At 45.2% G+C, this 23,032-nt stretch overlaps 1 protein-coding gene and 1 pseudogene across 1 annotated transcript; one reads left to right on the top strand and one right to left on the bottom strand.

Annotated features, from left to right (window-relative positions):
• LOC119321603 overlaps nt 1-11,697 on the bottom strand; it is a 24,250-nt pseudogene extending 12,553 nt beyond the window's left edge.
• On the top strand, nt 11,560-14,066 carry LOC119325801. The gene is made up of 3 exons (XM_037599527.1): nt 11,560-12,216; nt 12,303-13,241; nt 13,387-14,066. The coding sequence occupies exons 1-3, from the start codon at nt 12,184-12,186 to the stop codon at nt 13,906-13,908; spliced, it is 1,494 nt and encodes a 497-aa protein (XP_037455424.1). The 5' UTR covers nt 11,560-12,183; the 3' UTR covers nt 13,909-14,066.
• The last annotated feature ends 8,966 nt before the right edge of the window (nt 14,067-23,032 follow it).

Consider the following 23,032-nt stretch of genomic DNA (forward strand, 5'->3'; position numbering starts at 1 on the left):
CCCTCCCGCCTCCGGCGTCCCCCGCCGGACCCGCGCCTCGCCGGCCCCGACCCCGAGCTCGCCGGCCACCGTCTCCATCTTCTCCGGCGAGATCCGCCGCCGCCTCGTGATGCGTGCCCGGTCAACCCTAGATCCGGAGGGGTATATTTCTCTAAGTCCCCGAATCCATACATAATCATGCCATGTTCATCGCATCGCATCTCTGCACCCGTAGCTCCATTTCGTGCGTGTAATATGTCAAATTGTTCGTCTCGACGAGTACTTCATTTCGTCTCATTGTATCATTTTCATTTGAGGTCATATTGATGTCCGAAATGCTGTTGGAAGGGTGCATGTTGATGTTAATCTGCTGAAACTGTTATAACATGCTCATTTATCATTTTTGCCATGATTGATGTGTGCATCCTATGAGGTTGATGTCTTCATGTGTTTTGATCTATGCCATTCCCTCTTTCCAGGGGTGTATGCCATGTATTTTTGTGATCAATGTGGTGACTAGCACAAGCATGCAAACTAGGCTTCGTGATATTGCTGATTTTAGTCCTTGTTCTACTGTTATTTTGATGCCATGTAAACTTGATGCTACAGAGAGATCCATGCATATTTTGAGTTACTTCAGTAAGGGTGTTTTGAACATATGGTTATTGTCTATCCATTCATGCCCTTGTTTGCAATTATGGAGTAGTCTAGAATGTCATTTTGGTGCTCTACTTTTGCTTCAAAATGTTTCCTGGCAGATTGTTTACTTGTTATTCAATTTAGCCAAGATTGTTATAGTTGATCCTTGCATGCTATGGACTTGTTCTTGACTTGGTTTGTTTCATAAACATGTCTTATTGATGATGCTATGCTTATCTTGTCATGCAATGACTTGTGGTGAGTGAATCGAGCTTGTTAAGTAGTGTACTTGATGTTGCTGTTTTCCTGACAGATTCTGTTATATTTTGTTGCTATGTTAACATGCTTCTACTAATCATTCTATGCATAATATGGAGATACTCTATAAACATGTTTTGATCTACATGTCATGATCTATCCATCCATGCCCCTGGTAGCACTTATAGCTTGCTGTAGATTGTTCATATCTTGCTCCAAAGTTGCTTGATAATGTTGCTATCAGCCTGTTAACATTAAGTTCACTAGTTTCCATGTGTTTTCCTAGTGATCCATGCACCCTATGAACTTGCTCTTGCCATGCTTAGCTTCATAAACATGTCTTCTTACTTTTGGTTGCCTTGCCATGCCATGTATTGCTCTGTGGTGAGTGGTTCAAGCTCACGAACATGCCTACTTATTGTTGTTCCTGCCATGTTATGAATCTGTAATATAACTTGTCATGTTTACATGGGTGCCATCATATTTTCTGATCCTTTTTGGCTCATGGTCAGTAAGGGACTTTTGATCTATGCATTTAGTAGTATCATGCCATGCCTTTGTTTGCCATGATAAGTTCCTGTAACATATTGTTTGATAGCTCTAAGCATTGCAACCTGATGTTATTCCTGCCAAGTCTGAAACTGTTATTATTTGCAATCTTCCCATGTGTTTTTGAGCATGTTCTAGTTGTTTCTGGAGATAGCTCAGTGTTCATGTTTTGTAATGCTTTACCTGTACTTCATGCCCATGCCTTTTGTTATTATGTTGGGGTGATGTAGCTTGTTGTTTTGATGCTTGTAAGATGCCTAGTTGCTGTTATGGACAGATTGTCGTTATGACTTGTATAGTGTATGTGTTGCACCGTTGCTCCGTTTTGAGTGTGCTCTATATGAAACTTGCTTGATTTTGCATGTAGCTTCATATTATCATGTTGCATCCATGTTTTGAGGTGTTTGCTTGATGTTTGGGTGCATTTTGCATCAATGTCATGTTTAACTTGTTTTGCTCATATCTTCTAGACCGTAGCTCCAAATCTAATGAACTTTATATGTAACTTGACTAGAATTTCGTGTAGATCATCTTGGTGCATCTTAACTTGCTATTTAACAACTTGAACATAAGGTTTATTTAGATCTGGACCAATTTCGAAATTTGCATATGAGGACTTACCGGAATTGTTATATGTTGTTCCCGGCCTCATTTAAACTTGCCTTGATGTGTTGTTCTTGTTTGCATCATCTCTTGCCATGAGTAGCTTCATGTAGCCTTGTCATGCATCATGCTTGTTGTGCATCATGCCTTGTTCATGTGTGGTGTGTTTACCTATGTTGTGTGCTTCTTCTTGTTAGTTCCTGTTTCGTTGCGATCGTGAGGATTCGTTCGTCTACGGTTGGTTCGGCTGCATCCGTTCATCTTCTTCATGGACTCGTTCTTCTTCCTTGCGGGATTTCAGGCAAGATGACCGTTACCCTGGATCTCACTACTATCATTGCTATGCTAGTTGCTTCGTTCTATCGCTATGCTGCGCTACCTATTACCTATTTATCAAGCCATCCCATATTGCCATGAACCTCTAACCTTTGACACCTTTCCTATGCAAACCGTTGTTTGGCTATGTTACCGCTTTTGCTCAGCCCCTCTTATAGCGTTGCTAGTTGCAGGTGAAGTTGAAGATTTCTCCATGGTGGACAGGGTTTATGTTGGGATATCAAAATATCTCTTATATTATTAATGCATCTATATATTTGGTAAAGGGTGGAAGGCTCGGCCTTAGGCCTGGTGTTTTGTTCCACTCTTGTCGCCCTAGTTTCCGTCATGCCGGTGTTATGTTCCCGGATTTTGCGTTCCTAACGCGGTCGGGTGATTTATGGGACCCCCCTGACAGTTCGCTTTGAATAAAACTTGTCCAGCAAGGCCCAACCTTGGTTTTACCATTTGCCTCACCACCACCTACTTTTCCCTTGGGAGTCGCTCTCTCGAGGGTCATCTTTATTTTAGCCCCCCCCCCCCGGCCAGTGCTTGTCTAAGTGCTGGCCTAAACCGGGCAGACTGCGGGGCCCCCTCGGGGCAACTCGAGGTCTGGTTTTACTCGTAGGCTGACCTATCCGGTGTTGCCCTGAGAACGAGATATGTGCAGCTCCTATCGGGATTGTCGGCGCATCGGGCGGCTTTGCTGGTCTTGTTTTACCATTGTTGAAATGTCTTGTAAACCGGGATTCCGAGACTGATCGGGTCTTCCTGGGAGAAGGTCTATTCCTTCGTTGATCGCGAGAGCTTGTCATGGGCTAAGTTGGGACACCCCTGCAGGGTATAAACTTTCGAGAGCCGTGCCCGCGGTTATGTGGCAGATGGGAATTTGTTAATGTCCGGTTGTAGATAACTTGACACCAGATCCGAATTAAAACGCATCAACCGCGTGTGTAGCCGTGATGGTCTCTTCTCGGCGGAGTCCGGGAAGTGAACACGGTTTCTGTGTTATGTTTGACGTAAGTAGGTGTTCAGGATCACCTCTTGATCATTGCTAGCTTCACGACCGTTCCTTTGTTCCTCTTCTCGCTCTCTTTTGCGTTGGTTAGCCACCATATCTTGCTTAGCCGCTGCTGCAACCTCACCACTTTACCCCTTCCTTTCCCATTAAGCTTTGCTAGTCTTGATACCCATGGTAATGGGATTGCTGAGTCCTCGTGGCTCACAGGTTACTACAACAACAGTTGCAGGTACAGGTTATGCGATGATCATGACGCGAGAGCGATGCTTGCTTGTGTTGAGTTCTTCTTCTGCTTCTTCTTCGATCAGGGGATAGGTTCCAGGTCGGCAGTCTGGGCTAGCAGGGTGGATATTGTTTGAGTTTCTGTTTATGATTCATCCGTAGTCGGATGTTGTTCTTGTATGTTGTACTCATGTGACATTGTATGTATTGAATGTATCACCACTATTATGTAATGTTGATGTAATGATATCCACCTTGCAAAAGCGTCTCAATATGCGGGTCTATCCTTGGTGGGACCTTCGAGTTCCTTTTGGATAGGGTCGCATGTTGGGCGTGACAAAAAAATGAGAGACGAAGAATCGGACAAGAGTTTATTTACCATGATGCATAGTTCCTTAAGGGTGGGTGCACCTTGGAGTATGAACATCGTCCAAGTCAGATCGCATTCTTCAGAAATGTTGAACAAATTCACAAGACTTAGTTTGCGGAACACCGGTAGCAATTGCTTTCGGCCTTCTGGTTTGACCCAAATCTGCAAAAGAGGGGGATAATGCAGAATTATGTTTGCCAAAAATAATGACTACAACCTCTCCGTGACACACGTCATTCTGATAACATTAGTTGCAGACGTTCACCAACCTTTTCACATCAGAAGTTCAGATTTGGGTTGCTTATGGCTGTTTTACCAAGCAACTCACTTAGCTTGAGCATCTTGTGCCAAGAAAGACCAATATTACTGATGGTCACAGTCTGGAGTTGTGGGACATAGTCCAAACAGGAAGGGTCATCTCGAGATAAAAACTCATTAAATTTCAGTATTGTGAGCTTTGGTACCCACTTAAGATCAACTCTTTCAAGATTGCTATCCGAAATCACTAGTTCACGGAGTTGCGGGTGTTCCACTTCCAGCAAAGACAGATCCCCCGTGTCACACTGCCAGAGGCGGAGGAACTCTAGTTGCTTGCATATACCGAAAATTTTGGGGAAGTCTGATTCGCCTAACCTCAAATTCTCTAGCCAGAGGCGTGCAAGACCACCAAATGCATTTGGACACGAATCAAAGAACAACATGAACCGCTCCCCATAACTGAGCAGGTCATCGACGTAACAATTGGTACGCACTTCGGTTAAGATTACAAACTCAACCGAAGCAACTTTTTGTGTTGCTATGGTGTTGGCAACAGTCTGGCCAATGAAGATGGAGTCATCTCCCAGATAGAAGTGCATGGACATGAGGTGAATGGTGTATAGACTTCCGGTCCTGCTTTCCAGTATGCTCCTGGTTGCTTCCAGCACGGCGGTGTTGGCCCGAGCTATATCATTTGAGGTTAATTTTGTCCTCCTTCTATGCTTGGGCTCAAAAGAACCGACCGTTATGATAATTTTTGAGAGCTTGGCAGGGATTTGCTTCCAACGTCTCGAGAGGATGGTGGTTCGTGCGGCGTCGGTGATATCAAGTCGCTCGACGATGTTGAGCAGCACGTCATCAGGCAACTTGCTGAGCCTACCATCTTCATTGTCCTACATTTGTATGTATGTATGTATGCATTGTCCTACATTTGTCCTACATATATATATATACTAGAAAAACACCCGTGCGTTGCAACGGGGCCACATTAAATTTAAGAGTTCAATATCAATTATGTTAATATTACATTTAATATTCTCATACATATCAAGTGACATTGGCGACCTTTTTACCATCAAATTGTCACACACACTCTCTCCCTCCCTCCTCCTCACTCTCTCTCCCTCTCTCCCTCCCTCTCTCTCTCTCTCTCTCTCTCTCTCTCTCTCTCTAACACACACACATATCCATCTTATTGGGTACGGGATCATAATCCATCTATTTCACACGCGCACGTGCTAGTGCATAACAATATGGATTATAAAACAGGTTCAAGGTAGTAACAAGGATTCTTCTCATGCATTAATAAACAAATGTTCTGCACTGAAGACAAGATAAACAATTCCCAAAGTGCATCAGAGCATCACAGAACATTACTGGCAAGATAAATGCACGATGTACCGGAACTGCTCGGATGAACCGGAACAGAACCAACATATATCATCCTAGACAAACGCAACATCAACCATTTACCTTGGTACTTTAGGGACCGACAGGAGGATGCATATAGAAGCGCTTATTGCCTGCGAATCCACAGTCAGAGAGAGAAATTGGAACACATTCCCATCACCAACTGATAAAGAAAGCATGTAAGAAAATTGATATCGGGCCAACTTGGATCTTCGGTGATTGTCCGCCGGTATGGAGAATTTAGGAGGGTGGGTGCAGGGAGTGGCCTTGTGGATGATGGATGGAGGCGCGGAGGGATGTGGTCGCCGGAAGATCGAAAGCGGAGAGGGTCGGGCACGTTAGGTGGAGCCGGTGGTGCGCGACAACCGGAGGCGGCCCAATCGTGGGCAGCGAACCGACGATAGCCTCGGCCCATCTCTCGACGCAGCGAAGATAGAGAGGGCGGCACTGCCGGTGCTCGAGGCCGCCGCTCGGCACCATCTACATCAAGGGGAAAGAGAGGCGAGAAAGCGATAGGGTGATGCGGAGCTAGGGATTGCGAAGGAGGGTGGGGTGTGCGATTTGAATGGATGGTTCTGCCCACCGTTTTCTTGTACGTGGCGGTGGAGACGGCGGCGTCCAGCCATGCAAGCGAGGCATGGGTCGAGCCCGGCACACGGCGAGGCGCAGTAGCAGAGGCGGGGGCGATTTTTTGCTACTGAGATGCATGGTGTGGGATTGATCGTTCATGTTCTCTTTTCCTTTTTAACGGGAGATGGATGCGATTTTTTCACGAGGGGAGAGATGCGACCACGTACAGATTTCATAATAAATTAATTAGGTCCATAACGGGAATTCTTTACAATGCATTAAGATTTACGTGTTAGTTTTCTTAATAAAGAAATGCACTGATGTAGGGATCGATTGATTCGGGTAAGGAAAGATAGATTCGTGATCTTTTGTATGTTAGGAAATTAGTGGTTTGCAAGGAAAGAGTGGAGAGAAAAAGAACCAATGCGACCACGTATAGATTCCATAATAAATTAATTAGGTCCATAACGGGATTTGTTTACAATGCGTTAAGATTTACGTGTTAGTTTTCTTAATAAAGAAATGCACTGATGTAGGGCGCGATTGGTTCGGGTAAGGAAAGATAGATTCGTGATCTTTTGTATGTTAGGAAATTATTGGTTTGCAAGGAAAGAGTGGAGAGAAAAAGAACCAGTGGAGGTGGGAGGAGGACAAAAATAAACCGTACGAGGCTACCAACTGCTCCATTAGGAGTAGAGATTGTTTGTGAAAATAACGTGCGACGACGACTTAGCGAGCGGATCCCCTTAAAAAAGACATAGCGAGCAGATTCCCTTAAAACTGGTAGGAATGGATACGATTGATGACGTTGATAAATAGTGGTGAATGTTGGCCTAATTTACTATCATCATCCATGAAAACGAATCATCAAGAAAAAGAATACTTCCTATTACTACACTCATAGGAAGCTTCCTAATCTCTGCTACCAAACAGTTTCTGCCCAAACAAGGAAGGAAAGTTATGGACGTGATTCGAAAGGAAACAAACGTTATGAAGATTAATTAATTTAGATTTGATCTTTAGAGATTGATTGTGATTGATTCTTTTACATAAAGACATTACTAAATAATTTGCGTCAGTATGGAAAGTTCTGATCCGTTCAGTTTTTTTCGTTGTGTAAAAGGGTGAAGTGAAAATAAACCGATGAAGTGGGGGAGGCGACGAAAAAAATCTACGACGGTTAACCTACGAAAAAACCCGGACGAAAATGGTGGGACGAAAAAAAACCTGGAAGCGAAACTACCAACTGCTCCATTAGGAGTATATATATATATATGGAAACAAATCAGAGTTGATTTCTTACTATCTAATAACAGGTGCAATTTTAATATTTCCACAGACAAAAAATTAAAATATATATACTTTCCCACAGATAGACGCAATTTTGATTATAGAACTTTCATACTTTCCCACAGAAAGACACAATTTTGAGTGTACAATTTTTTGTACTTACCCACAAAAGGGTGCAATTTTGATCACATGTTTTTTATACTTCCCAATGAAAATACGCAATTTTGACATTTCGCCACCGAAAAGGTTAAATTTTGAGCGCGAATTCTGATTATGGTTCCTACTTTTCATTATTCCTTGATTGATTGATTGATTTCTTTTTCGGGGTGATGTCGTAATAAGAGGATTACAAGGGAAAAAGGATCAGGGGGACGAACTCACCAGCATGTCGACGGAGGATTTGCCGATGCCGATCTGGCAGCTGGTCGCCTGGGAAAAGAGCTGCTCGTCTTCCTCTTAAAACTGGCGGGTACCGCGGCCAGATTTATAGTGGCTACCGATGGCAACTCGGAGACTGAATTCGAAAGAGGGCCTGTTTCTGATTTTAGCCCGGAAAGGATTGCGGATTGCGATTGAAAAGGGCGCTTCGATTTCCCACTGCGGCTCAGAGAGCTGCTGCTGCACCCAAAGGGGGAGCTGCTTATTTGGGCGCCTCTGCTGAAGCACCGCTCGATCCTCATTCGAGGCCTCCGACGGCAACGGCGACGGCGACGGACTAGGGGGGGTGTAAAGGATTGAGAGAACTCAGCGGTTGCATTGATTCTCATGGTGCGTATACTGAGAAAACACGTAGAAGGGTTAACAAAATATACACAATCTATCACATAGTTTAAAGCTAAGCCACAGATAGGTTTAAACCATGGGCAGATTAGGTTTTTTTGTGAGTAACTGGACAGATTAGTTAGCAGGTTGGATACTGCGCTACTCATCCGAACAAATAGTCTTGACGTAGGAAGGCCTTTGGTCATCATGTCCGCAAGCTGAGTTGATGTGGGTACATGCATGAACAACTCAGAAATGCACAAGAGCAACCTTCTCACGCACGAAATGTATTTCAAGCTTTCGTCCAGCGATGATGTATGGGGTTGGCAGAGAGGTATACCATGGAAATGTTGTCACAAGAAGTAATGGTAGCCTTGTCGACGGGGCAATGTAGCTCACCAAGAAGTTGTCGAAGCCAGCAACGGTGTTTGCTACGGAGCGCGGGAGCGGTACTCGGCCACTGCACTGGATTTGGATACCGTCGGTTGCCGCTTAGACGACCAAGAAACGAGTCTGGCACCAAGATAGACACATAACCAAGAAGTACTCCAATGAGTGTCATGACAACCATCCGAGTCTTCATCAAAATATACTGCAATATCCAAGGATGGATGATCATGAATCTGCAAGCCATGAGTAGACGTGACGCGGATGTAGCGAAGAAAGCGCTTAACAAGAGACCAATGTACATCTTTAGGAGCAAGCATGTGGAGACAGACATGACCGACGGCATAGGCAATGTCTAGAAGTGTTAATGTCAAATACTGGAGCAGTCGGCCATGCTGCGATAAAACGTGGCATCGTGAAAATCCGTACCGGCAATGGCGGATACCTTGGGCTTGGTGTCAACTGGAGTAGAAGAAGGCTTGCAATTGGACATAGTAGCTCGGTCCAGAAGCTCCTCGGCGTACCTTTCCTGACAGACCAGTGGGTGTGCGACGAACATGGAAACCAAGGAAGACTGAGGGGACCGGGATCCTTGAGTTTGAACTACCCCTCTTCCGCCCCCGTCTCCCTTGAGATATTTTTCTCCCAAAATGCAGCCATACCTAACGAGGTTACCTTCAGATCCCCTGAACCTTCGAACCCAGACGGCGGATGGCAGGGGTGGAGTGGAGAGGGTTGTCGCAGGGGAAGGAGGCCGACTGAGACTTGTGGGTGGCCGGCGGCGGACGGCAGAGGTGGTGGGGTGAGGGGGTGTTCGTAGGGGTTGCCGGCGGAGTGTCAGGTGCTAACTATCTGAAGATGTTCGCCCAAGTTTCCTATCTTCAGTTAACAAAGACGGGCTTCAATGGCTACGATTCCTTCTCACCGCTTCACCCACCTTACTTTCTTTTTTTAGGGGATTCACCCACCTTACTTATCACTATTCATGACACTTTCATAACCTAAATGATAAGGGCGATGCTAGGCGCCAGCCCAAATTTGGGCCGTTCGGGTCGCACCCGTCTGATTTGGGCGTTGGGAACCGTCTAATGCCCCTTGTCTTCGTCAACGCACGCATATGAAGAAATCCCCCCTACATCTCATCGGCCCTTTTCCCCCGCCGACCGCACCGTTCTCCCCCTGTCGCACTACTGTCCTCATCTCTGGTCGCTGCCCCTCACCAACCGTCCTCGCCAGCTGTCCAATTCGTCGGTCTAGCCTTCGCAAGGCCGTCCTCGTCACCGCCTTCGCCCATGCAACAGCCGCACCTTGCGACTGCAGCTCCTATGGCGACTGTTGTAGCTCCAATGGCGACGACCGCAGCCGCCAGCATGCTCACCGCCGCTCATCCCCGATGCCGCAGCTTGTCGGGCTCACCTGACGCTTGTAACATCTCGCTTGCCCCCGTTCCAGCAAAAATCGAGCACCGGGAGAGATGGCCAGTGTTGCAACCGACGACCAAAAAATCTACAACCGGTAACCAAAAAAGGTTCAACGGGCCATGAAAAAAGTTTCAATCCGTACACGACGGAAGCTATTGACGACAACGAAAAGTTTCAACCGGTGATAAAAAAAGCTTCACCTGCCGACGAAAAAAATCTTCATCCTTCAATAAAAAAAGTTTCAATCATAGAGACGACAGCCATGGACGGCAACGAAAAAGCTGCAATCGACGGTTACAAAAGCTACAACTGGCGTTGAAGAAAGCTTCGAACTTCATGAGCTGTGACCCATGACAACGATGATGACGTTTATTACAACCATAGTCGATTTTTGCTACAACAGGCGATGGAATTTGCTACAAGTGCGCCGACGAGCACGGCGAGGGTGATGGGGGTGAGATGTTGCGAGTCACGGACGGCAAGTCCTGTTGTGCAGGCGATGATCGGCGCGGTGTTGCAATGGCGGCTGTTCCGAGCTACAACCTCGGGGAGGGGGGTAGGATGTACTAAATAAATTTCCCGGTGTATACAAAAAATTTACATTGTACATTAAATATAAAGTAGAAATCAAAAGCATATATTTTGAAAGTAGATTATGTATGTAAAAAATGTTAAACATGTAAAACATTGTTCCTGATGTTTACGAAAAATGTAGATTGTGTGTGAAAGAATGTACACCGTGTATTGAAAAATGTTGATATATGTACATGTATTCAAAAATATTAATTTGTATTTTAGTTTTTAAAAAGTATTAGAAAATGTATTATATATACCAGGAATGTAGAATGTGAATAAAAAATGGAGACATACAAAAATATATTTTTTCAAAAAATGTTAGTCATTTATTTCAAAATTTTAAGCATATTTTAAAATATATTTATAATGTATGAGAAAAATGCCGAATGTGCACTGAAATAAGTTGATATGTTTTGAGCAAAAAAGAAACCAATGAAAATTGAGAAAAAAAACAAAGAAAAAATAAAAAAACCTAATGAAAAACAAAGAAAACCAATGCAAAAATGAAAACTGAGAAATAAACAAAGATAAAAAATCGATAACAAGAAACAAAGAAACAAAGAAATATGGAGAAAGGAAAGAAAAAAACCAGTAGCACCGAGAAAGAAACTAATAAGAACGGAGAAAGAAAAGAAAAAACCAGAAAAATCAAAAATAAAATGAAGAAAACTGATGAGAAAACAAAAAATGAAGAAAAGTGATGAAGAAATAAAAAAAATCCGAAAAAAGAAACGAAAATAACAAAGAAAAACGCATCGAACACTTTTTTAAGGGGAACGTATCGAACACCACGACTGAGCGAACCAGCGAGCGCTGAGAACGGGCCGGCCCAGTACTATACAGCAAACGAAAAAGCTCCACTTTTCTTTGGCTGGGCCGAAGAGGTATGGCCGTCATCCTCTGGGACAACCCTACCGCTGAAAAAAGAGAACCTGCCGTCCGGCTCCGGCCACCACGACTCTCCTCCGCCGCCATCCCCTGCGACGGCCACCTACCCCACACCTGCCGCCCGCCGCCATCCCCTGCGACAGCCCCCTACCCCACACCTGCCGTTCGCCGCCGGCCATCACGGCTCTCCTCCGCGCGCATCCCTTTGCGACAGCCACCCCCTGCTGCCCGCCGCCGGCCACGACCGCTCTCCTTCGTTGCCACCACCTCCGCTGCCTGGCCTGGGCTATTATGCATGGCCGCGGGTGACGGATGCGGGAGACGAGTTGATTTCCTTGTGCAATCGGGGAGGAGTCTGTCTATTTGACAAGTTGTAATCAGGATCCTCCTCCCTCTCCTCAAATATCTCATCCCCCTTTTGGAGCCTGCCGGCGATCCGTCAGCCGGCCTCGATAAATAGAGGAGCAGGAGGAGTGGGAGGGGGCGGTCGTTGATCGAACAAGTTGGCGTCCCTGATCTTATTTTCCCCGGCGATTAGTCTGCTTTCTTGTGCCGGCCTAAATAAACAGAAGAGGAGGAGGGGGATTCGATTCAATTCAAATAAGGTCGATCAAATAGTGCAGGCGTCACATCATCAAGAAAAACAGTTGTTGATCCGATCAGCCATGACGAAGAAAAGACGTCACCGCAGACGCAATGTAAGTGTTGTTTCTGTTGTGCCTGATTGATATTTGTACTTCACACGAAGGTTCTTCATAAAAAGGCTGATTATTTGTTGTTCCAGGTAAATGCCTCACAGAAAGCAACTCACAACAAAGACGTTGTTGGCAGCGAAGAAGATGGAGACAGGCTTAGCAGGCTGCCCAATGACCTTCTGCTCAACATTCTCGAGAGGGTGGACACGCTCGATGCAATAAGAGCTTGCGTCCTCTCCAAGCGAATGATGATGCTCCCCACCATGATCTCGCAGTTCTTCCTGAGCTGTAGTTCCATTCCAGGTCACCATGTTAGAGCTCGTGTCTGCAACGTCAGTGAATTTGTCAGAACCAACACTGTTGTGGCTCATGTAGCGGATAACATCTTGAGCACAAGGAACCCGGAGATCACCATCAGCAAACTCAAAGTCAGATTCATCTTGATGCAACCTGACTGGTACATAATTGGCAAATCTGTCGCCTGTGCCATGGCAACACAAAAGGTTGGCGCAGCTGAGTTTGAGATCGTAACAGAGAAGGTTCATTTAGTGTGCTCTCCTGCCGATCTCCTCGACCATGCGAAGCAGTTCAATGATTTTTTAGGTGCTTGTCCTGGTGCATTTGCTGGCCTCAGGCGCCTGTGGCTGCGCAATATGAGGTTTGGTGAACTGGACATACCCAACATCCTCAGCACTTGCAAGCTCCTGGAGTCTTTGCGTTTATCCCATTGCGACTCGGGGATGAATTCTTTGCTGCAACTAGAACATGCTCAACTTACTGAGCTCGAGGTCGACTATGGGAGATTTGAGATAGTTGAGCTGACATGTCTACCAAAACTCCAACGGGTGAGCTATAGGCGGTGGTTCTACTCTGAGAAAGATCCCCTGTATTTTGGTTTTGTACCACAGCTTTCAAAGCTGAGGCTTTCTAAATCTGGCTCCCTATCGACTAGGACTATTGTGTTAAGTCAGCTCCTTGGTAATGTTCCTTCCATAAGCGATCTGCATCTGGATTTTGAAAGTGAAAAGGTACTAATAATTGGTCATTTGAATCATACCTGTCCATTTTCACTCTATATAGGATGGTTATATGTAATAACAATAGTAGCTTAAGTTGACAATGTGATTTATATGAAACTTGCACTCAGTTTGTAAATTGTTTTTTCTTTCCCAGAATTGGGTTCTGCCAGAAAGCCCGGAGCTGCTCAGACCTGTGCTCAGCAAACTACAGCATGTGATTCTGGACAATCTTCCTGAAGGATGTGATTTAGCTTGGACAATGTTTATTCTTGAAGCTGCACCGTCCCTAAAAGAGATGTGCATCACAGTATGGGATCATTGGTGCAGTATGTTGATGAGAGACAAAGAGTTTCGGGAGAGAAATGGCTACTGTGAAAAGGCGGACGTGGAGTGGAAGCCACATGCCCCTGATTTCAAGCATAAGAATCTGGTTAAGCTCACCATCTATGGCTTCCAACCTGATGACATCTTTGTGGGATTCATCAGCTGTGTCATGGAACATGCGGTCAATATGGCGGAGATATCTCTGCACGACAGGAAGGTATGTCTGTGCTGTGGTGACTTGGATCCGAAGGTGAAGTGCGCATCGAGATTTCCACGGAACGCTGATGAGCGCAAGAAGATCATTGAAGAATTGGGGATTTCTTTGCCTGCTATGGTTCACTTCCTGTCATAATAATTGAAAAGAAATGAGATGTATGACCTAGTAGTAGTTTGTAAGTTCTGTGTTCTATGGTCTGTTGTTGGAAGGAGTTCAGGAAATCCATAATTCAGTAGTTATTGTGCTTGTACACTTGCTTTCCCTTAAATTGAAGCTATGTGAACTGTTGCCTAATGGAGAAAATAGGAGTAAATTGCAAAAAAACACCACTATTGGGGACACTATTCACAAAACCGCTACCATTTTTTTTAAACCACCAACATTGGGGTGACAGTTTTCAAAAAACGCCGATGCGGTGATTTACCACGGTTGAGTAGATTTCTGACCGGTGGGGCCCGTTGTCAGGCGCCACATGGCCTGGGCGAGACGACGCTCGTGCCGTGTTGTTAGAAGGCGTCGGTCAAAACCTAAGCAGGCGGTCGAACCGAACCCATTCGTTCCCATTTCTCTCGTGTAGTTCTTTGCCGCCGACGCCCGCGCCATCGACCGCCGCAGCCATGGTCTCCTGGAAGGACGGCGAAACTAGCAACGATGAGTTTGTTTCCCCCTTCTTGAATTCGCACGCTGAAGAATCCTACGTGAGTTTCTCTTCTGTGTCAATGAACTCAATTTTAGGTTTGTTTTGACCGATTTGATGTGGGAATTGAGGCTGTACTGTATCTGTACCCTTGTAGGTTCCACATATCATCGTTGACCCAGAGTGGTGTGGCATAGTTGCCGGAGGACCGATGTGCAGTCACAACATGCCGGTGCAGAGGGTGTTGTATTCCAAGGCGTGAGCACTGGCCGTAGGGTTTACGGATGCGCTGGTGAGGTTTGTGAAGATCCTCTGTATGTTCAGCAATTTTTACTTCTTACTAGTAATTTAGGTGTATGTTGGTATGAATCTTATATATATATAGGTTAACTGATGGAATCAATTTGGCACATTTGGTGTTGTTTGGTAAGTAAGACCGGAGGGGATTGCTTGTTCCAAAGCTTCCAGATAGGATTGCTTGTTCCAAAGAAACATTATGAGTGCAGTTTTAGTCAATTTGCACTTAGTACCGAAAATGCTATCATGAGATCGCATTCGTAGAAGGCGTGACACAAAAAATCGATGCTCCGAAAATGCTGCTTTTGAAAGCATTTTGGAGCATTGGTTTTTTTTTTCCACGCCTTCCCAGATGTGATCTCATGATGAAAATTTGCAAACACTTGAAAATTTGGCAAAGTTTACCATAAAAAAAATCTGTTTCGCAACACTACGGGGCTCCTTAAATGGGAAACAATGCATCCATCCGATAAGGTGGGTGCGGGTATGGGAAGCCAATACCCATACCCGTGAACCGCAAACCCGTATACTACTACAGCCTGTCAAGTAGGTCCTATGTGTCATTGACTAGATTGAGAAAAAACCCTAAGGATGTGTTTGGTTGCTTGGTAAAAAGTAGGTGAGCTTGCATGGAAGTTGGTAGAAGTAGATAGAAGGGAATCTTTTTTACTTTTCAGCTCTTTTGGTAGTAAACGTGGCTCCAAGTTCTGGCCAACACGATGTTCAAAGCACCTCAAAACCTGGCTCAAGAGGAACACCCAAATCAGTCGTTTGTCCTTAAGTAAGCACACGCGCAACACGACACAGAAAAGATTTCCTGACACTTGCATAGCTCTCCCACACTACATGCATCATGCCGCAACAACTAAATATAACTCTACCAACCCCCATCTACTTTCATACGAGCTGTTATTTTCCCCTATCGTTTGGTTGTTGCATTGGCTTGACCATGCCAAGCAGGGACAGGCGGAGTTGATACGCAAACCTCATGCAAGTGAATGCGAGTAACCAAACACCTTTTAAGCTACCAGACGCTAACCAGTTGCGTCCTCCCGAATTCCTCATCCAAATATCCCACCCCCTCACGCCGTCACACTGTCACGCCCAAGATGCGACCCTATCCTAAAGGAACTCGAAGGTCCCATCAAGGATAGAAGCGCATCTTGAAAACGCTTTTGCAAGGTGGATATCATTACATCAACATTACATAATAGTGGGATACATCCAAGACATACAATGTCACATGAATACAACAATACATCATATACAAGATCAACATCCGACTACAGATGAAACATAAACAAAAACTCAAACAATATCCACCCTGCTAGCCCAGGCTGCCGACCTGGAACCTATCCTCTGATCGAAGAAGCAGAAGAAGAAACTCCAAAACAAGCAAACATCGCTCTCGCGTCATGATCATCGCATAACCTGTACCTGCAACTGTTGTTGTAGTAATCTGTGAGCCACGAGGACTCAGCAATCCCATTACCATGGGTATCAAGACTAGCAAAGCTTAATGGGAAAGGAAGGGGTAAAGTGGTGAGGTTGCAGCAGCGACTAAGCATATATGGTGGCTAACATACGCAAAAGAGAGCGAGAAGAGAGCAAGCGGAACGGTCGTCAACTAGTGATGATCAAGAGGTGATCCTGAACTCCTACTTACGTCAATCATAACCCAGAAACCGTGTTCACTTCCCGGACTCCGCCGAGAAGAGACCATCACGGCTACACATGCGGTTGATGCGTTTTAATTCGGATCTGGTGTCAAGTTATCTACAACCAGACATTAACAAATTCCCATCTGCCACATAACCGCGGGCACGGCTTTCGAAAGATAATACCCTGCAGGGGTGTCCCAACTTAGCCCATGATAAGCTATCGCGATCAACGAAGGATATTCCTTCTCCCAGGAAGACCCGATCAGTCTCGGAATCCCGGTTTACAAGACATTTTGACAATGGTAAAACAAGACCAGCAAGACCGCCCGATGCGCCGACATCCCGATAGGAGCTGCACATATCTCGTTCTCAGGGCAACACCGGATAAGCTAAGCGTATAGGTACCGACGTAACCCAAGTTGCCAAGGGATGGTCCCGCACGGTGCTCTAGTTTGGACCAACGCTTAGACAAGCATTGGCCCGGGGGGGCTATAATAAAGATGACCCTCGAGAGAGCGACTCCCAAGGGAAAAGTAGGTGGTGGTGAAGCAAATGGTAAAACCAAGGTTGGGCCTTGCTGGAGGAGTTTTATTCAAAGCGAACTGTCAAGTGGGGTCCCATAAATCACCCGACCGCGTAAGGAACGCAAAATCCGGGAACATAACACCGGTATGACGGAAACTAGGGCGGCAAGAGTGGATCAAAACACCAGGCATAAGGCCGAGCCTTCCACCCTTTACCAAATATATAGATGCATTAATAATATAAGAGATATTGTGATATCCCAACATAACCCTGTCCACCATGGAGCAATCTTCAACTTCACCTACAACTAGCAACGCTATAAGAGGGGCTGAGCAAAGCGGTAACATAGCCAAACAACGGTTTGCTAGGAAGGGTGTCAAAGGTTAGAGGTTCATGGCAATTTGGGGAGGCTTGAAGAACAAGTTATAGGAAGCGCAGCAAAGCGATAGAACGATGCAACTAGCATAGCAATGATAGTAGTGAGATCCAGGGTAGCGGTCATCTTGCCTGAAATCCCGCTAGGAAGAAGAACGAGTCCATGAAGAAGACGAACGGGAGTAGTCGAACGAATCCTCACAATCGCAACATTACCGGGACTAAGAAGCAACACCGGAAAGAAACAAACAACATGGTAAATGCACAAGCATAAACATGGCATGATGCACAAACAAGCATGATGCATGTCCGGTTTAATGAGGCATGGCATGGCAAAGTGCAACAAACAATACTACAAGTTAAGTGGAGCTCAATATGCAACGAGTTGCATATTGACAAAACACCACATCAATTATTTAGTTCTCTCTTGGTTATGCTACTCATCAATATTAAATGTTGTTAAACATGGCAAGAGGTGAAGCATAATAAAACTACCTATCTAGGCAAATTTAAATGAGGCCGGAAGAACAAACAACAATTCCGTAAAATCCCCATAAGCAATATTCGAATTTGGTACTGTTCTGCCTAAAACATATTTTAAAGTTGTTAAACAGGAAAATAAAGTGGACCAGGTTAAACTAGGCATTTTTTCCACCCCATTTACATATAAAGTTTATTTAAAACCGAGCTACGGTTATTTAGTTATGAAATAAATCATTTTAACATGGTATTTGAGCAAATTTAAACAAACAACATTTTAAACATTTTAACATGGAATGAAAATGGCATATTATTAATCTACACAAAATTCTAAGCATTTTACATATATAAATCATTTTAATCCGATGCACGGTTTGTGAGATATTAAATGCATGAACATGAGGGTTTTTCTGCAAAACAGTTAAATTACTGGATAAAGCGAAATTCGCAAAACAGAAAAAAAAACAAGACATGGGCCAGATCTGCTGGGCACTGGGCCGCTCACCATGGGCCATGGCCCAGATCGGAGGAGAGGCCAAAGCAGGCCGGCTGGGCGCTGGGGACTTGGCGCTCCCGAGGCCACGCGGCTGGGCCGGATCTAGCGAAAGGGAGGTGAATCAGGCGCGTGCGGTCGGTCGTGGGGCTTGACGCGGTCAACGCGAGCGAGGAGTGGGACGAGGCGCTGGTTCAGGCGAGCGAAGAAGAGGCCGGCGACGCCATGGACTTGCGAAGGCGAAGCCTCTCCGGCAAGGCGAGGATGGGGCGAAGGCGACCCGTTCCGGCGGTTCGGGGACGCGGCGCCTCGCCAGATCTGGCGGATATGGTGACGAACGGAGCAGGGCTGCGGCGGGAGCTGCAAGGCCATGACGGGGAGAAATTCAGAGAAAACAGGAAGGAAGAAGAACGAGGGAAGGAGGTGGGGCATGGCACTGGACCCATGGCTGCCGGAGTCGCGCTCGCCGGCGCGGTGGAGGAGGCCAGGGCGGCGAGGTCCTGGAGACCCTGGGCTTGGGCGCTCGGCCTGAGGAGCTCGGATGGCGGCGTCCATAGCGGCGAATAGAGAAGGCTTGGACGAGGAAGCAGGGGCTCGCGAGGGGTGCTCGGGGTTGCGGAGGAGGAGCGGAGACGCGGCAAGGCTACGGTGGAGTAGTGGATCGACCAGGAGGAGCTGCGGCTTGCTGTGGATGAGCTCCGTCTCGAGGGGCTCCTGCTCGGGCATGAGCGTGGAGACGTGGGGCTGCAGCCAGAGGAGGTCGTCGGCTGCGATGGCGCGAGGGGACGAGGCCGAGCGCTCCTGCTCGGGACCTCGAGCAGCTTCAGGGAGCAGGGCAGGGGAGGCGGAGCTCGAGCATGGCGTCCATGGGGTTTCCTGTGGGCAAAGGAAGAGAGAGCGGAGAGATTAGAGAGAGAGACGGTGAGATGGAGAGGGAAAAAGAGAGGGCTGGGGCGCAAGACGGGCGACCTGGCAACACGCTCCGGCGAGACGGAGCTGACGAGGCAGCGGCTGGAGCGAGGGCGTCGGGGAGGCAGGAGGCCTCGGGTAGAGTGGATCGAGGAGGGGATGGATTTGGTTGGCTGGACTAAAATCGAGGAGGAGGGGATGAGGAGCTTCACGCGTTGGCTCGGGTTCGATCCCGAGGAAGGAGGAGGCTGGTCGGTGGATGGATTGGGCAGGAGATGAAAACGAGGAGGTGGCGGCGGATGGGACGGATAGAGCTAGGGTTTGACTGCTTAAATAGCCAGGTGGACTAGGCTAGGGACTATTTGGTCCCTCTGATCGTAATCGGAAGGTCGAGAAAAACAGGCTAGGGAAGCTCAAATAAGAAAACGGAAATGTTTTATAGATGTTTGGGGATGAACTGAATCCAACGATGATGACTGAGCAGGTCGGGTTCAGGACAACTTTCGGACGCGCGCGAGGGATTTGAGTATTGTGCAAAGAGGGTCAAATGGTCAGGCAACAACAGAATGGTCGGTCTGAGAAAGGTCAACAGAGACGAGGAAGAAGTGGCAACTAACAACGGATGCACGTTTTATGAAAACATGCAGATGCAATGCGCATGATGCTATGAGATGAAATGCAAGACATGAACACAATGCAAAACAAACAACAAAAACCCAACCACGAAGGAAATATCATATCGCATCTCCGGAAAAGGCAAGAGTTAGAGTTACAAATATGGAAAGTTGTATCCGGGGCGTTACAACACTCCATCACTACGAGAGGATCTCGTCCCGAGATCTAGGATGGCACCGGAGGGAAAAGGAAAAGGAAGATGAGAGGTAAACTAAGTTGCTTCTTCGACAAAAGAGTGAAACCAAAGAACCTTCAGAGGTTGAACAAATGAAAGAAAGAAAACAACGAAGATGAGCAAAGTTGAAAACACTCTACTAGAAAAGAGGAACAAGGGATACGACGAGAACCAAGAGGTTCAGTGATAAGATAGATATTGAAACCACTCTGGTTAAAACAAGATGAGAGAGGAAGAATTCGGGCAGCACTCTGGTTGAACATGGAAGGAATAGAACATGAACTTGGCAAAATGAAAGCACTTGGATGAGACTCCGGTTAAAAGAGGAATGATAGACACAACGCTCCGGTTAAATGGATAAGCAAGGAACAGAACATGATCTTGATAAAACAAGATGATTAGTGAAGATAGCAACATCACAATGCCTTCGGAACAAAAGAATAGAAGCTAGATTGTTGGGATAAAGGGACGGAAAAGAAAATGACAATTTCTGCCACAAATGAACTTGGAAAGCATCCTTGCAAAGAAGGATTAGAACGGAGTTGTTGGAAAACCAACAACGAAAAACACAAGCTTGTTGTGGGCTTATGGCAAACATCTCAAAATGATGAGGTGACAACCGGCCACCGATGGAAACAGTTAATTGGATTGAGATCAGCAAGGAGATGAAAACTCCTTTTAATGAGAGAATATGAGGAAACTTGGATTATCGATAGGCACCACGAATAGCAACATTCCCAATGGAAGGCTTTAGGTGAAATCTGACACAAGATAACTCCAACGAAGAGATTGGTGGATTTAAAATGTCTCAATCTTGACAACATGTGAATCATGAAACACGAACTCAAATTGTCAAGAATGACATAACACCACCTCAAAAGATAAGGTAGAAAGAATTGCACTTTGGAATGCAAGATGAAGATTACTTGAACTCCTCAAAACAAAACATGTGTTGAGCACCATGTTTATTTTAGAGTATAGCTTGACGGATCATAAATTCAAGAGAAATCTTGAAGAACAATTGAAGAATGAAAAGAATCCTTGACGAACCACCATGTAGAGCCTCCATGAAGAACTCCGGTAATAAAAGGATGATAAAAATAAAGAGAGGTTTAAAACACAAGGTGAAGCCTTGCGATGATTTAGATGGAGCTTCGCGATGATATAACCGAGAGAACTTGGAACTCCGAAAAGAAAAGATGATCTTAGAACCGAGAATTTATTCCTGAAGAACAAACTCCAAAGGAAACAATTAATCACTTGGATGAAACAATAATAAGAATTACGTTATGCCTATCCTTCACCAATTTAAATTGATGACAAGCAACGGATTTGGCATACTACTTATTCTCGTAGAAAGGATTAAGAGGGATATAGCGTAAATTTGAGAAGGTATTGATGGAACCACCGGTGGGATTTGGAAACAACGAATATTTGATATGATAACGAGGGAAGTGAAATCTTGAACGAACCACCGTAGGAATTCAAAATGAAAGTAGCAAAGGCACAATTCACCGGGAAGAGTTGGAAAACGAATGAAGATACTTGAGGGGATTTAGATACCTGAGAACGAAGAGATCATGAACTGATTAGAGGATATTTGAACGATGCACCGGTAAGATTTGGAGAATGATAGCTACACGCTGAGAATGAAGAATTATGGCATGATGGCCTTCGGAGGAAAGAAATGGAAACAACTCATGAAATGCTACAGATGGTAAGAAAAGAATTGTCACAATCAAAACAATTATGAGAGGATGGCATCAAGCTAGAACTACACATCTTGAAGAGAATGGAGCAAGGTTTAAGAGAAATCCTTCTTCGGTCTTCACATGCTGAGAATGACGAGGAGAAACACCACCATGAATTGTTGAGACACTCCGGAAGGATTAAAAGAGGAAAAGTTGAGCCAAAGATGAAAATAATTTGAAAGATCTTGGAGAAAGACATATGACTGATGATAACCCATTCTTACGTCAAACTTTGAAAAGAATTTTAGAAGCTCCGAGAAAATTAGAAGAGTCAGGTAAGATCCTGGGAAAAGACCTGTGGGTTAGGGCCCACTGAAAAGAAACACACTGTTGAACAATTTTCAAAGAGAGGTTTCACCGGTTGAATTAAATGACTTGAATGAGATAATAATCTCCAAATAACTTGAACGGGCCTTGAATGAAAAGATGAGCCTTCTGAGATATCTTCAGCACTCCAAAACAAATGGATAGGAAGAAGTGAATGATTAAGAGGTGCATCGGCATGAGAAAGCATTAGAAACGAGGAGAAGAATATGATGAATATCAAAAGCTTGAATTGGATCCACCGGAGAAGAATACGAGAATGAAGAATGATGAACTTGAAGCTCGTGAGCATCTACACGAGGGAACACCCGATCAGAACATTGATTGAAAAGAGTGAAGTGACTTCACATGAATAAATGGATACTTGATTAAAATAAATGAGTCCTTGAAGAAAAGGGTGGGAGGGTGGGGATAAATAAAGACAACTTGGGATGAACGAAACATACACCGTTGAGAAAAACTTAGAATTGATCTCACAAATGTTGAAATGATCGGATCCACTTTAAGAGAAGCACGCCGGTTGAAAAAGAATTAACATGACAACCTCAATGATCAAAAGGATTAGTATTCACATAGCAATATGAGAACACCGTTTAGGAAAGGTATGGATTCAACATTTGACTTCGAAGCAACTCGAATACCACAAATAAAACAAAACAAAGGATTTGGCTTGCAGAATAAGCCGGAACAAATACATATGATAGAGATTTACCCAATCCCATATCATGCATCTGTCGGAAAGATATTCTAGGAGCTACTTGAATTCCCACCTATAAACTCCCGAAACTTTCTGGTTATGCAATCTGGTGTTGGGGATACAGGGGAAGCAATATATCTCACCCAAACTAACAATACCTACATCCAAGCTGTATCCATCCGTCAACACATAACCAAGAAAACTCCGGAAATCGTGTACCTCAACCTTCGAAAAGCATCCGTTATACGAGCTATGGCAAT

Source organism: Triticum dicoccoides, chromosome 6B, assembly GCF_002162155.2.
Source record: "Triticum dicoccoides isolate Atlit2015 ecotype Zavitan chromosome 6B, WEW_v2.0, whole genome shotgun sequence".
NCBI lineage: Eukaryota > Viridiplantae > Streptophyta > Magnoliopsida > Poales > Poaceae > Triticum > Triticum dicoccoides.